Source organism: Acipenser ruthenus, unplaced genomic scaffold (assembly GCF_902713425.1).
Source record: "Acipenser ruthenus unplaced genomic scaffold, fAciRut3.2 maternal haplotype, whole genome shotgun sequence".
Taxonomy (NCBI): domain Eukaryota; kingdom Metazoa; phylum Chordata; class Actinopteri; order Acipenseriformes; family Acipenseridae; genus Acipenser; species Acipenser ruthenus.
In genome coordinates this window covers 27,501-42,232 of record NW_026708621.1, presented here as the reverse complement: position 1 = coordinate 42,232, position 14,732 = coordinate 27,501, and the positions used below count along the sequence as shown (strand labels likewise).

General features: G+C 52.4%; 2 protein-coding genes across 2 annotated transcripts in view; one reads left to right on the top strand and one right to left on the bottom strand.

The window, feature by feature from the left end:
- Window positions 1-40: 40 nt before the first annotated feature.
- Window positions 41-12,187, bottom strand: LOC117415289 (endophilin-A2). The gene is made up of 9 exons (XM_059021450.1): window positions 12,048-12,187; window positions 11,515-11,820; window positions 3,664-3,732; window positions 3,387-3,459; window positions 2,922-3,065; window positions 2,226-2,359; window positions 1,026-1,184; window positions 629-732; window positions 41-526 (listed from the first exon to the last, which is right to left on the bottom strand). Exons 2-9 carry the CDS (start codon window positions 11,557-11,559, stop codon window positions 148-150), a joined length of 1,107 nt encoding a protein of 368 aa, XP_058877433.1. The 5' UTR covers window positions 11,560-11,820; window positions 12,048-12,187; the 3' UTR covers window positions 41-147.
- The window catches only part of LOC131696636 (activated RNA polymerase II transcriptional coactivator p15-like), a 4,019-nt gene continuing 1,351 nt past the window's right edge, over window positions 12,065-14,732 (top strand). The window contains exons 1-3 of the mRNA XM_059021451.1: window positions 12,065-12,318; window positions 13,614-13,689; window positions 13,940-14,083. Of these exons, the coding sequence (XP_058877434.1) occupies window positions 13,615-13,689; window positions 13,940-14,083 (219 nt within the window). The 5' untranslated portion in view covers window positions 12,065-12,318; window position 13,614. The remainder of the gene's footprint in view (window positions 12,319-13,613; window positions 13,690-13,939; window positions 14,084-14,732) is intronic.

Below are 14,732 nucleotides of genomic sequence, written 5' to 3'. Positions count from 1 at the left end.
ATGGACTTCGGACAGAGGGAAGGAGACACTTCTTCACACAGAGAGGGGATGGAACGGGTTACCGAAGGTTACCAGTCATGCTGCCGAGGCAGAATCATTTCGATTCTTTAAGACCCGGCTTGGCAAAGTTCTGAGATCAATCAGATACTAGGAACCGGACACGCATAGGTGTTTCTTCCATGTGTGTGGGCGTGCATGCGTGGGTGTGCGTGTGTGTGGGCGTGCATGTGTGTGGGTGTGGGTGTGTGGGTGTGCGTGTGTGTATGCATGCGTGGGTGTGCGTGTGTGTGGGCGTGCATGTGTGTGCGTGCGTGTGGGTGTGGGTGTGGGTGTGTGTGTGGGTGTGTGTGTGCGTGTGTGTGCTGTCTCCTCACCTGGGGCCCGCGCGCTGGGAGCCATGGCCGCGGAGGGGGCGGAGCTGCTGTAGGCGAAGTCGCCGTTTGATTGGTCGGTGTCTCCGTAGTCGTACACGGGTTTGGGTTTGGGGGTGTACTCTCGCTTCGGCCTGGTCGTGGCCTCCGCCATCCTGCAAGGAACATGCGAACACGGAATTATAAGCACGCCAAACACACGGCAACAACATGAAAACACACACAGACCTGCGATCGCACAGAGCTGGGACTCGTACCTCTCTTTGAGCTTCTGTGAGAGATCCTCCATGACCTGCACAGCCTGCCTGTGATAATCCAGCTGAGCCTCAACCAGAGAGGAGAGCTGACTGACCTGCTCAATCTGAGGGAGACACAGAGAATGCACACCCTCACACCACCGGATCATTACAGTGCTCCCGACCCCCGACCCCCGACCCCCGACCCCCGACCCCGACTCCTTCCACATGCCCCTCTCCTGTAATACCGCTGTCTTGCAGCAGATGGTGCTGTTTCTCAGCAATGGCGTGACAGAACAGTCCAAGACAGATAATCTGAGGCCCTCCCTCTCAGGTTGTACATGCTCGTCCTCCCCTCTCTCCCCCCTCCTGTACCCCCCCCTCCTGTACCCCTCTCCCCCCTGCACCCCGCTCTCACGTCAGTCTCCAGCAGGTTGTACATGCTCGTCTCTGCCACCTCCTTGGACTCGTCGAATTTCTCCAGCGCCTGCCGCACCTCCTCGTCCGGGATCTTCCCCTGACGCTTCTTCTTGTAGTCGTAGTCGAGTCGACGGCCCTCCAGCTTCTTCAAGTGGTGCTGCAGAGAGAGGGGGGGTGTCAGTGTGGCCCTCGGGGGCCCCTTGCCCAGAGTGAACTGCAGCTGGTGAGGCTGGCACAGTGTAGAGACTTCAGATATGAAACAGCATTGTTTAAAAGCAGGGCCTTGTATCACCCCGTTCAATAGACTCCGATTAAAGTCAGCTGTTAACTTTACAGGGCAATCGCAAAAACACATTTTCAATTCTGAAAATCAAATCCACACTGAAAAAAAACAAAAAAAAATTCCATTCCACTCCCCTCCCCTCCCCTCCCCTCCACTCCCCCACTACCTGTATCTCTCTCAGGGTCCTTGTCACACAGGCTCTGCAGCGGGTTGATGAAGCCCCTCCTCTCCCTACCTGTATCTCTCTCAGGTCCTTGTCACACAGGCTCTGCAGCGGGTTGATGAAGCCCCTCCTCTCCCTACCTGTATCTCTCTCAGGTCCTTGTCACACAGGCTCTGCAGCGGGTTGATGAAGCCCCTCCTCTCCCTACCTGTATCTCTCTCAGGTCCTTGTCACACAGGCTCTGCAGCGGGTTGATGAAGCCCCTCCTCTCCCTACCTGTATCTCTCTCAGGTCCTTGTCACACAGGCTCTGCAGCGGGTTGATGAAGCCCCTCCTCTCCCTACCTGTATCTCTCTCAGGTCCTTGTCACACAGGCTCTGCAGCGGGTTGATGAAGCCCCTCCTCTCCCTACCTGTATCTCTCTCAGGTCCTTGTCACACAGGCTCTGCAGCGGGTTGATGAAGCCCCTCCTCTCCCTACCTGTATCTCTCTCAGGTCCTTGTCACACAGGCTCTGCAGCGGGTTGATGAAGCCCCTCCTCTCCCTACCTGTATCTCTCTCAGGTCCTTGTCACACAGGCTCTGCAGCGGGTTGATGAAGCCCCTCCTCTCCCTACCTGTATCTCTCTCAGGTCCTTGTCACACAGGCTCTGCAGCGGGTTGATGAAGCCCCTCCTCTCCCTACCTGTATCTCTCTCAGGTCCTTGTCACACAGGCTCTGCAGCGGGTTGATGAAGCCCCTCCTCTCCCTACCTGTATCTCTCTCAGGTCCTTGTCACACAGGCTCTGCAGCGGGTCAATGAAGTTTTGTTTCACATCGATGTCCAGAGAGTCCTTCACCTCTGCCAGCCTTTTCATTGTCTCCCCCGCGTCCAGGAGAGCGCCACCTGCAGGGGGGAGGAGAGCAGCGCAGAGCAGTGAGGGGGAGACCAACACAGATACACACACAACGCTGGCTATGCACACAGACACACACACACACACACACACACACACACACACACACACACACAGCACTGGCTATGCACACAGACACACACAACGCTGGCTATGCACACACACACACACACACACACACACACAGCGCTGGCTATGCACACAGACACACACACAGCGCTGGCTCTGCACACAGACACACACACACACACACACACACACACACACACAGCGCTGGCTATGCACACAGACACACACAACGCTGGCTATGCACACAGACACACACACACACACACACACACACACAGCGCTGGCTATGCACACAGACACACACACAGCGCTGGCTCTGCACACAGACACACACACACACACACACAGCGCTGGCTATGCACACAGACACACACACAGCGCTGGCTATGCACACAGACACACACACACACACACACACAGAGCGCTGGCGATGCACACTCACAGGGTCTGTCTCAGTTTGCTCGGCTGGGTTTCGTGACTCACCGAAGTTGGTCTCCTCTCCCAGCTCCCTGCCGAACTTGGCCATGCACTCCCCCAGCAGCCCCTCCGGCTGGGGGTATCCTGGGTTCTTCACCTGCCCCCGGATCTTAGAGACCGTGTTGAGCATGGAGAGCTTCGCCCGCGAGGCTATGAGAGAGAGAGAGAGAGAGAGAGAGAGAGAGAGAGAACGAACATAACATAAAGTTTACAATCAAAAGGAGGCCATTCGGCCCAACTTGCTCGTTTGGTTGTTAGTAGCTTATTGATCCCAGAACCTCATCAAGAAGGTTAGAGAAGAGAGAGAGAGAGAGGAGAGAGAGAGAGAGAGAGAGAGAGAGAGAGAGAGAGAGAGAGAGAGAGAGAGAGAGAGAGAGAGAGAGAGAGAGAGAGAGAGAGAGAGAGAGAGAGAGAGAGAGAGAGAGAGAGAGAGAGAGAGAGAGAGAGAGAGAGAGAGAGAGAAGGGTTTACCTGGGTTTGGCTGCAGGTACTCTGATGTCTTGGTGATGACCTCCGACACGGCTTTGCTGGTCACGTCCACCTTCTGCAAACAGAAGCACAGAAACACACAGACACACGCACACACACAGGCACACGCACGCACGCACACACACACAGGCACAGACACACACACACACACACAGGGTTACACAGGGGCTAGAGAAGGTAAACCCTCAGGGTATGAGCGGGCTGCCCTGCCGTGCGTCGCAGCGTTGGAGGCAGCCAGCCCTGCAGCTCCGGCACTCACCCTCTCCAGCTCCTTGAAGTCCTCATCAAGCTTGGTTCCCTCGGCACCCCCGACCTTCTCACTGACCAGCTGCACAGAGACACAGACAGAGAGACGGTGATGAAGCATCGGCGCTCCGCTCTGTGCTGGGGTCCAGGTGACACTGTACGAATGCACTGTGCTTGTATCTGTAGGGAGGCGTCACGTCCTCTCAAAAGCACAGGGCTGTTTTGTGAATGTACAGGGATGGCAGCGAGACTGCCATTGCAGAGCACGTTCCTGGATTTACTAGGAGTTTCATATGGAGACCCATCTGAAGTCTATTATTATTATTTGTTTATTTAGCAGACGCCTTTATCCAAGGCGACTTACAGAGACTAGGGTGTGTGAACTATGCATCAGCTGCAGAGTCACTTACAATTACGTCTCAATTACATCTGAGCTTGTTCCCTATACACACCGGGGCTAATCAAGCTTGTATTAAAACCTGGAACGGGGTTAAACGGCTGTGCAATAGGAGTCTTATTCCCACCCCTGATGTATGATCATGTTCCACCCTATTCTAACAATGAATACTAAAAGACTTTTCACTCAGTATTTGTAAGTTCCGCCCTGTTTGAAAGGCTGTGCCCTTCCCTCCCGCTGTATAAACCTCACTGTGCCAGATTGCATTCACAGCCCTGTTTACACTGTGCAGCAAACTGCAACTCAGACAGGACTCCCACTACCCAGCACAGCGCCTTCTCAAACACTGTGGAGCAGACCGACTCAGACAGGACTCCCACTACCCAGCACAGCGCCTTCTCAAACACTGTGGAGCAGACCGACTCAGACAGGACTCCCATTACCCAGCACAGCGCCTTCTCAAACACTGTGGAGCAGACTGCAACTTGCAATTGCAAGTTTTATTTGAAACATTCAACATTACAGGGACCTGCCCGTGTCCTGATCAGGGAGGGTCTGTCCGCTTCTGCAGCCTCGCAGGCATCATGCTGACCCAGTGAGCTCTGTAAACATCCCTCTCTCCCTCCCTCCCTCTCTCCCTCCCTCTCGCCACATGTACAGCACAGCTGACTGCAGCATGGAAAAGCATCGGCCCGCGGCCAAAGCCTGTCTGAGCGGACTCACTTTAATGATTGAACCGAGACTCTTTAGAAAACGATGCGTTCTGTGTTGCCTGGGGTGGGGGGGGCCGGGGGGGAGCGGGGGGGGGGGGGGGGGGGGCAGGCAGCGCGTTTCCTTTTTTAGTTTTAACAAATCCCTGCACTGCAGCCCATTCTGATCCACTGGCAGGGCTCTCTGACTGCAGCAGTGGAAAGAGTTTCTCTGTTACTCGGAGTGTTTCACTGTGTCCTGCCAGTCTCTCTCTCTCTCTCTCCCTGCTCAGCAAAGATACTGATACTGTATCAGAAAGGGCAGTCTGTGAAAGTTCAGTTTCGTCACGGCTGTTATCAGCATAACAGTAGCTCTGTGGGTCCATCTTTGCTTCCCTTTATCTGGGCTGAAGGCTCCCAATGCAAAGCATTCGCTCAGGGCTGTGTGTGTGGCAGGGAAGCACGGTGACTCATCCCTGAATGCACAGAGGTAACCTGTGCTCAACCAACCGCATTCATACAGCATTACTGATTGGAGATTGCGTGTGTGTGTGTGTGTGTGTGTGAGTGTGTGTGAGCGAGTGTGTGCGTGTGAGCGCTTGAAATGTAAAGCTGTGTGAGAGTGTGCTAGTGAACAGTAAGAGAATGTGTGTGAGTGAGAGAGTACACAGGGTGTGTGAGTGAGTATGGAGGGACGGTGGGTCCCAGCATGTTTCCCTGCCTGTGCATTGCTATGCTCTAATCTAACAAGGCTGCTGTATCTCTCGTCTGCCTGGCTGATAAGCGCTCAGCGCTGTGGCTGAAACACAAAGAGCCCTCTGTCTGCAAACACAATGAGCCCTGAGAGAGACAGAGTGGAGCAGAAACACAGCACTGTGAGACCGCAGCAAGGGCTGGAAAAAACACTCCCACTGCATAGCAGTTTGATCCAGTCCTGGTTTTGCTACGAGTTTAATAAGCCACCTGAGCTTGTTAAATACACACTGTGGCTAATCAAGCTTCTAGTAAAACCTGGAATGGGTGAAACTTATTTCCATCCCCGATATGTAAATGAGGATGTGTCTGTGTGCCTGTGTATGTGTCTTAATGTATGCATGTCTGTGTGTGTGTGTGTATAAATCTGGGTGTCTCTGTATATATTGTATACGTGTCTGTACATGTCTCTCTAGTCTGCACCCTCACAGAGGCAGGGTGGCTCCCTGCTGGTTTTCCTGCACATTCCTTCCTGCCTGTGGAATGACTTCCTGTTGCTCTGCTCGCTCCCTGCGCTCCCCCAGCCCGGGACAGCCCGGGACAGCCCGGGACAGACTGGGACCTGCAGCCCGGAAACCTGCCGGCCGGCCCGTCACGGGTCGAAACGAGGTGCAGGTAAAACCTCCAGTCAGCTGAGAAACACGGGCTGCACAGCCCAGTACCCAGAGCCCTCAGCTTTCACTAACATGACCGACCAAGGAGGTGTATCTAAATAAAAAAAACAGTGAAACCTGCATCTACTCCTCCTCACACTCTCCACTCCCCCGCTCCTGGCATGTGTACAAATCAATTCAGCGATTCTCCAGCACAGCTCCGACATTCTCACTGCTCTGAAAGGAAACGCTCCCCCCACAGCTCCACACTCCCGGCCCTCCTCCCTCCCCCTGCTGGGTGACCAAGAGACATTCCTTCAAAATCAGCAGAACTGCAAAAAGCAAAACTAAAGAAAACCACTCAGCTCCCTCACTGCAGCTCTGCACACAGGATCCCTGCAGTGTCATCAGCTCCCTCACTGCAGCTCTGCACACAGGATCCCTGCAGTGTCATCAGCTCCCTCACTGCAGCTCTGCACACAGGATCCCTGCAGTGTCATCAGCTCCCTCACTGCAGCTCTGCACACAGGATCCCTGCAGTGTCATCAGCTCCCTCACTGCAGCTCTGCACACAGAGCTCTGCAGACACACGCAACTCTCAGTACATTTTTTTTGTTTTTGGGAGCTGCTGCAGATCAGCTACAGAGAGGAGCAGCATTCTGAGCAGCATTCCAAGCAACACACACCTCCATCTCCCTCCCTCCGACTTCACCTCTCTCTCTCCATCTCTCCCACTCATCGACTCTAAAGCTGTTATTTATTGTCAACACAGAAAACACTTCTTCCGAGTCCCTGCAATGCAGACAAGGCATCTCATAATCGCTTCAGGCAGAGGTGCATGCTTTGCTGCTTTGGTCTTTCCTGTGCTGTGCTGTTCATTACTGTGCTGGTCTAGTCTGTGCTGTGCTGGTATTTGCTGGTCTGGTCTGGTCTGTGCTGGTATTTGCTGGGCTGGTCTGGGCTGTGCTGGTATTTGCTGGTCTGGTCTGTGCTGTGCTGGTATTTGCTGGTCTAGTCTGTGCTGTGCTGGTATTTGCTGGTCTGGTCTGTGCTGGTATTTGCTGGTCTGGTCTGTGCTGTGCTGGTATTTGCTGGTCTGGTCTGGTCTGTGCTGTGCTGGTATTTGCTGGGCTGGTCTTTGCTTTCCTCTCTTCAGTGAGTTCAGTACAGTAAGCATGTCCTCTGCAGTGTCAGGTTGCACTCCAGGAGTTCGTGGTTTAGCAATCCCTCCTCACACAGCTGGCTGAGTCCTGGCCAGGCCTGCTCTGAAACTATTTCCTTTTGGAGCGGAGATCCCTCCTGGGGGTGGACTGAACGCTGGCCTGCTGAAAGGATCACATGATACTGAAACAAAGCCTTGTTTGCCTCTCCTGTAAAGCAGCATTAATATGCATTCCCAGCTAGAGCTTCAACAGCATGAGAAGCACCTCCAGCACTGCACTGGCTGTTTCCTGAGAGGACCTGCCTGATCCAGCAGTGAAACCTGCTCAGCTTCAACAGCATGAGAAGCACCTCCAGCACTGCACTGGCCGTTTCCTGAGAGGACCTGCCTGATCCAGCAGTGAAACCTGCTCAGCTTCAACAGCATGAGAAGCACCTCCAGCACTGCACTGGCCGTTTCCTGAGAGGACCTGCCTGATCCAGCAGTGAAACCTGCTCAGCTTCAACAGCATGAGAAGCACCTCCAGCACTGCACTGGCCGTTTCCTGAGAGGACCTGCCTGATCCAGCAGTGAAACCTGCTCAGCTTCTCCACACTCGAGTGCGCTGAGTCAGTCACTCACGTTAACCTGCCTGATTCAGCAGGCGTGATGTTTGAGACTCTCCACGGCACGCTGCCCAGTTTAACGAGGGGGACAAAGAGAAGTCAGCAGATTCAGCAAGTCCCAGACCCCCCCCCCCCCCCCCCTCCTCAATCCAAAGGAAATCGGAGCCAATTCCTGACTCCGGGATTGGGAAGGAAGCTGCAGTGCGCCGGAGGTTCCTGCTGATGTGAGCAGCTGCCTGTTCCAGAGAGGAGCCCCTCAGCACAGCCTGGCGCCTCACCCACACAGCACAGTGCAATGCAATACAGCACAGTGCAATGCAATACAGCACAGTGCAATGCAATACAATACACGTTTCTATAGAGCCTTTCATCACAGACCCCAAGCCAGCCTGCCGGGTTTGCCTGTCTGCTTCAGTTACTTGATACAGTAACGAGCTGGGCATTCATTAACAGAATGAGAAGCACAGGGTAGCGCCCAGGGAAACACAGAGATCTCCCACAGTGCACTGCACAGCACTGCCACTTCAAAACCGACCTGAAGACCCAACTTCACAAGCTGCTTTCCAGGCTGGTAAGGAAGCATTGCTCATGCATATTCTGTGCTCTCAGTGGCTAGCAGATAAGACTCCCATTGCAGAGCTGAGTAAACAAAGCCAGGATTTACAACAAGCATTCATTATCCTATAGCTTATTTCAACCTATCTGACAGACCTCGGGTTCAGAGGAAACTAAGTTCATAATGAAGCCCTAAATGATTTACAATGCTCTGCATTGGGAGCCCTACTGGATACAAATACTAACCACTACACCACACAGCCTCTCTCCCAGTCCCTGAGCTCTAACCACCGAGCCACACTGCCTAAGCAATGCTGCTGCTGTCTGATCAGAACCGGGACTGGGGAGGAAGGAAACGTTTCAACAGCAAACCACAGCTCTGAGACAACCCAGCTCAACAGCTCTGAAACAACACATTTCCACACTGACCCCACAGCTCTGAAACCACACATTTCCACACTGACCCCACAGCTCTGAAACCACACATTTCCACACTGACCCCACAGCTCTGAAACCACACATTTCCACACTGACCCCACAGCTCTGAAACCACACATTTCCACACTGACCCCACAGCTCTGAAACCACACATTTCCACACTGACCCCACAGCTCTGAAACCACACATTTCCACACTGACCCCACAGCTCTGAAACCACACATTTCCACACTGACCCCACAGCTCTGAAACCACACATTTCCACACTGACCCCACAGCTCCGACACAGCCCGGCTCCGACCATGGACCCAAATGTCCTGCAGCGACGGTCTGGTGTAGTCCAGGGTAGTGCGGAGCACGGCTCTGGAATCTCGTCAAGCACAAAACATCTTCTACACTGCACTGAGTGCTGAGGGGCTGGAGTTTCTACAAGCCAGGGACTGTTCACTGTGACACTGCACTGAGTGCCGAGGGGCTGGAGTTTCTACAAGCCAGGGACTGTTCACTGTGACACTGCACTGAGTGCCGAGGGGCTGGAGTTTCTACAAGCCAGGGACTGTTCACTGTGACACTGCACTGAGTGCCGAGGGGCTGGAGTTTTGGTTTTAGTTTTTTTCTTTCACTTTCTGTGCAGCACCATTTCTGAGGGTCCCAGCACAGCAGATGAAACCTTTTCATTTGAATCCAAGCCTAAGCAATAAACGTGCTCAAGTTTAAGAGTATCTTGAGCTGCCTTACCTCAAGATAACATTAGCGAGTGCAGGATTAGTGCTGATCAGGGTGTGCGAGTCCAGCACTAACAGGCTGAGGGACTTGATGAAGTCACAAAGGCAACGCTCTGCTATGAATTCCATGTGTATAATCCAGCTTTCGTTGACTGCACAGTACACTGCGGATTGCAATTATAATAGAAACAGGCTCCTGACACACCTCAGCCTATTATCCACACCCTGCAAGCCAGCAGACTGTGTGTGTGTGTGTGTGTGGTGTGTGTGTGTGCGTCTGTGTGTGTGTCTGTGTGTGTATGTGTGGTGTGGTGCATGTGTCTGTGTGTGTGCGTCTGTGTGTGTGTGGTGTGGTGCGTGTGTCTGTGTGGTGCGTGTGTCTGTGTGGTGCGTGTGTCTGTGTGTCTGTGTTTGTCTTCATTTTCACTGCACTGCACTGCACATGTCGGGGAATGTAAAGAAGTCTCTCACTGCATACAAGCTGCACTGCCTGTGGCAAAGAGAGTTTCGATCCAGCAGTCTGTGCACACCTGTGCATACCTGCAGTACCGCTCACAGAAGCAGCAGAACGGGTGTGTAAACAGGACTAGAGGGGAGCAGCCCAGGCGTGTTCAGAACAAACAGCAGACTGCACTGGTTTATATATATATATATATTCACACTGAGCTCTGCGCAGGACCCAGGTGAACTCAGAGCGAGCGGGACATCACCCCGATCACACCAACGATCCTCCCCTGCTCAGAGCTTCATCCGAATCATGGGTTCCTGCAGCTCCGACATGTACTGATCGAAGCAAAGCGTTGCTTTGAATGTGAAGACAGCCCCGAGTGAACTCTAACTCCAGACTGAGGATTCAGCAGCCAGGACACCAGGAAACAACACCACAGAAACGTCATGCTTCAGTGCAACTACCAGCTGCTGGGTGTAAGCCACGGGAAACACCGACTGAGAAACACACACATCAAGTGACTGCAGTCCCACGGAATCCACTCCACGCCGCGCAGCAGCGCTCCCCTCGAGACGAGCCCGTACAGGGCCTTTCACAGCACCTGGAGTCGTGCTGGATTTGAACCACATATCCGAGGTTATTTATCCCAGCATCATGTTAAAAGCGCACACGCTCTGCAGAGGATGTCCTTCCTTTGCTGAAGATGTTGCAGTAACCAACTGCCCATCACGGTGCTGTTGTGGAAAAGTCCACAGCAACCCCGCGACTTCTCTGTGAAAACACACGGACCGGAGAGAGACACAACACTAACGATTCATCCTTTAAAAAGGTACGAGGGACACGCGTGTCCCACAAATACACACGATGCTAACTGTCCTCTGGGGTTTTCCAACGAGGTGCAGGAAACACGATTTGAAATGTACCGAACGCAAAACCACGCATTTGCATCTAAAGACAAGCACGCCGATTCACACACAGCCCGTCTCTTCAGGGGGGGCTGTCAATTATACATACCCCCCCACTCCCACTCAAAGAATAGAAGGGCAGTTTTTTTTTTTTGTAAAACAGTTTATTTGTAGCAATCTCTGATCTTGAGTAAAGCAGGCGCTGCGTGCTGAGAGATGCGCACCGGAGTTCATGTGAGAGATGAATATGATACCGCGACGCCTCCCAAGCCGAGTCTCTCAGTCGCTTAACCGTACAGCTTGACAGACAGCAGCGACATCCAAATAAAGGCGACGTTTTTTTCCTCAGCAGTACGACCCGTGCTTTCACAGACTCTACAAGTTCACACGAAGCACATCTTTAAAAACACGACCCGTACGCGCACCCGACCAGACTAACCATGGTAATGAAAAACACACACATCACCATCCACACAACACCACTGAAATGAACTCAAACACCAGCGGAACAACAACAACAACAACAACAACAACAATAATAACAACAACAATAATAATAATGATGATAATAATAATAACAGCCCTCCCACTCACCTGGCTCGCTTTATAGAACTGTTTCTTTAAACCGGCCACAGACATCTCGATTCACTTTTTCTTTTTTTCCTTTCTTCAGAGTACAAAAAGCGGAAAGTTCACAAGCCCGCTCTGATGTGATGTTGAAGTAAGTCTGTAAGGCTGGATCACAGTCCGCCTCTCCCGCTGCTGCAGCTCCGTCTCCGCGCAGTCAGGATATTACATGGCAACCAAGCCGACTTCCTGCTCTCGGAGAATAACAAGCGATATTCTTGAGGAGCCGGAACCGGGCTTGATAGAGCGCCCTCTGGTGTACGGGAAGACCCTCTGCAAAAACAAAACGGAAAAAAAGAAATCGCCGCTTTCTGTGCGCGTTTGACAGAGATTCCACTGTGGATCATATTACTAGCACGTTTCAGACAGACCTGTACTAAACTGAACTAATTAACCGTGCCTCCAGACCCGGAGGTAGTTCATGATGATCTACATGCAAACCTGGAGTGGAAGGCGCGCCTCCAGGACCCCCCCCCCCCCCGGGGTTAAACAATACCTACCCAGCTGCTTATAACCCGAGCACGGCCTGACCGCAAAGAGAGATGCGCCTAACAGTCAAGAGCAGCGGCTCAACACGTCAGCATCACTGCAAGACGACAGGAGCCCGGCCGCTCCGGACAGTCAGGAGTTAACACCCCGACATTTCAAACGCGAGCGGCTCTTCTCTGCGGAATTTGGGCGGGAGCCTCGACAACCAATAGAGAGGCTCCGGCGAACCTTCTGTGCAAAGCCGCTGACGCGATTGGTTGTCTTTCGACACGCGCCTCACAGGTGAGTCAAATGGAATCTGGATTTCAAGAGAGACGGTCGCGTGCGGGTGCTGAGATAGAAAAAACAATTAAAATTACAATTAAAATAAAAAAAACTAATAAATAAATAAATAAATAAATAGATAGAAAGAAGTCCTCTGCTGAGAGAATAAGCTGTAAATTCACAACATCGACGGCTTTATTGAAGGTAATGGAAACGCTTTTTTTTTAAATCCTACGGTTGCTTGTGGTTTTTTGTTGCCGGTACCTTTACGGTTTTAAGTATAAATTAGAATTAAGCTAAATTTAATTGTTCATTATAATCTTACACTTTGTGAGGTAAATGTCAAACTCGTGTATAACTACCGATGTGGGGGACGCTGCTGCTGTACCCTTGAGCAGGGACTTAGATTGATCCAGTAAAAACCCAACTGTAAAAATGGGGAATTGTATGTAAAATAATGTGTAAAAAATAATGTGATATCTTGAAACAATTGTAAGCTAAGAAATAATATATATATATATATATATATATATATATATAGAGAGAGAGAGAGGGAGAGAGAGAGAGAGAGAGAGAGAGAAAGCGACGACGTGAGTGTGTTCATTTTAGTCCAGCAGTCTGATTTAAAGTGTGTTTTGTGTTTTATTTTGTTTTGTTTTGTTTTTCTCCTCACACACAGGCTTGTTAAATCACTCGTATTTACCCCGTACTGGTTGTAGCTCTGAAATGGGTTTGAATTGGCGGTCTGTAGTACACGTCTTTGCATTGTGTAACATGGCGTTGTGGTCTTCATTAAACTTTCTTCAAGTCCTTTCCTGTCGCCTCGAGTATTTTCAGTCCTCCGGATACACGCGTGTCGGATACAGAGCCGCTTTGCATAGCGGGGCTGGCACTTCATTTTTTAGTAACAGGGTCGTGGTCGGGGCGCTGCAGTTAAATATCACTACAGCTGGACAGAAACTGACTGTTACAATATTTCACACACCTGCTAAAAACCACAAACCCGTGTCGCCACTTAACGGGTAAGAAAAAACTACGATCCGATACCAGAGAGTTACTGCCAGCCTGCCTGTATTACAAGAGGCACACCGGGAAGCGAGCGGGGTGCAAACGGGTTCTTATTAAAACACATCCGAGAGCGACTCCAGCATCGCGACGAGAATGTGAGCAGCTGCACGACCAGATCCAGCGTGCCGGTACATTTGAGCCCTGTTTGCGCCCCGCCTGCACTCTGCCCGCACGGTGTAGCTTGTGTTTAAATGACAGGGCAGCTGCATTCATTGTCATGGCTTGTTTTATTTTTATACATGAAGAATGCCGAAGTCCAAAGAGATCGTTACCAGCAGCTCTGGAAGCAGCAGCAGTTCAGACAGTGAAGAAAACGAGAAGGTGAGTTTTACTTCATTTATCAAACGAGCTTCTCTCATCTATCTGTCTAATGTGTTGTTTGTAGTTTGGTAAGGGTTTACGCATTAACAGCAAGGCTGAAGGGGGGGGGGGGTTATTTACCTTCAGTTTAGAGAAAGGGAGGGGGGGGGCTCTCATAACCTTTATTAAGAGAATCTGAGGCATACTCACTGGAGAAGAACCCAGAAGATCAGTTGACTGTCCAGTACAGTGCTCTCCTCTTGCTCCGCAGGTGCAGGAGGAGGAAGAGGAGGAGAGGAAGAGGAAGGCGCCGGCGGCTCAGCCGCCGGCTGTGAAGAAGAGGAAGAGCGGGGAGAGCAGCTCGCGGTCGAACCCTGCCCCCCCGAGACAAGGGAAGGAGGAGGACATGTTCCAGGTGAGAGAGCTGTGAGGGGAGGAGGAGGAGGACATGGTCCAGGTGAGAGAGCTGTGAGGGGAGGAGGAGGAGGACATGTTCCAGGTGAGAGAGCTGTGAGGGGAGGAGGAGGAGGGCATGGTCCAGGTGAGAGAGCTGTGAGGGGAGGAGGAGGAGGACATGGTCCAGGTGAGAGAGCTGTGAGGGGAGGAGGAGGAGGGCATGGTCCAGGTGAGAGAGCTGTGAGGGGAGGAGGAGGGCATGGTCCAGGTGAGAGAGCTGTGAGGGGAGGAGGAGGAGGGCATGGTCCAGGTGAGAGAGCTGTGAGGGGAGGAGGAGGAGGGCATGGTCCAGGTGAGAGAGCTGTGAGGGGAGGAGGAGGAGGGCATGGTCCAGGTGAGAGAGCTGTGAGGGGAGGAGGAGGAGGGCATGGTCCAGGTGAGAGAGCTGTGAGGGGAGGAGGAGGAGGGCATGGTCCAGGTGAGAGAGCTGTGAGGGGAGGAGGAGGAGGGCATGTTCCAGGTGAGAGAGCTGTGAGGGGAGGAGGAGGAGGGCATGGTCCAGGTGAGAGAGCTGTGAGGGGAGGAGGAGGAGGGCATGGTCCAGGTGAGAGAGCTGTGAGGGGAGGAGGAGGAGGAGGAGGGCATGTTCCAGGTGAGAGAGTTGTGAG

Excerpts from the sequence above, each read along its gene's own strand:
- LOC117415289 (XM_059021450.1), bottom strand. The coding sequence starts at position 11,559 with ATGTCTGTGGCCGGTTTAAAGAAACAGTTCTATAAAGCGAGCCAG. Across the intron at positions 1,185-2,225 it reads AGGACCTGAGAGAGATACAG|CACCACTTGAAGAAGCTGGA; the intron begins GTAGGGAGAGGA and ends CTCTCTCTGCAG. Across the intron at positions 733-1,025 it reads ACAACCTGCTGGAGACTGAC|ATTGAGCAGGTCAGTCAGCT; the intron begins GTGAGAGCGGGG and ends TGTCTCCCTCAG.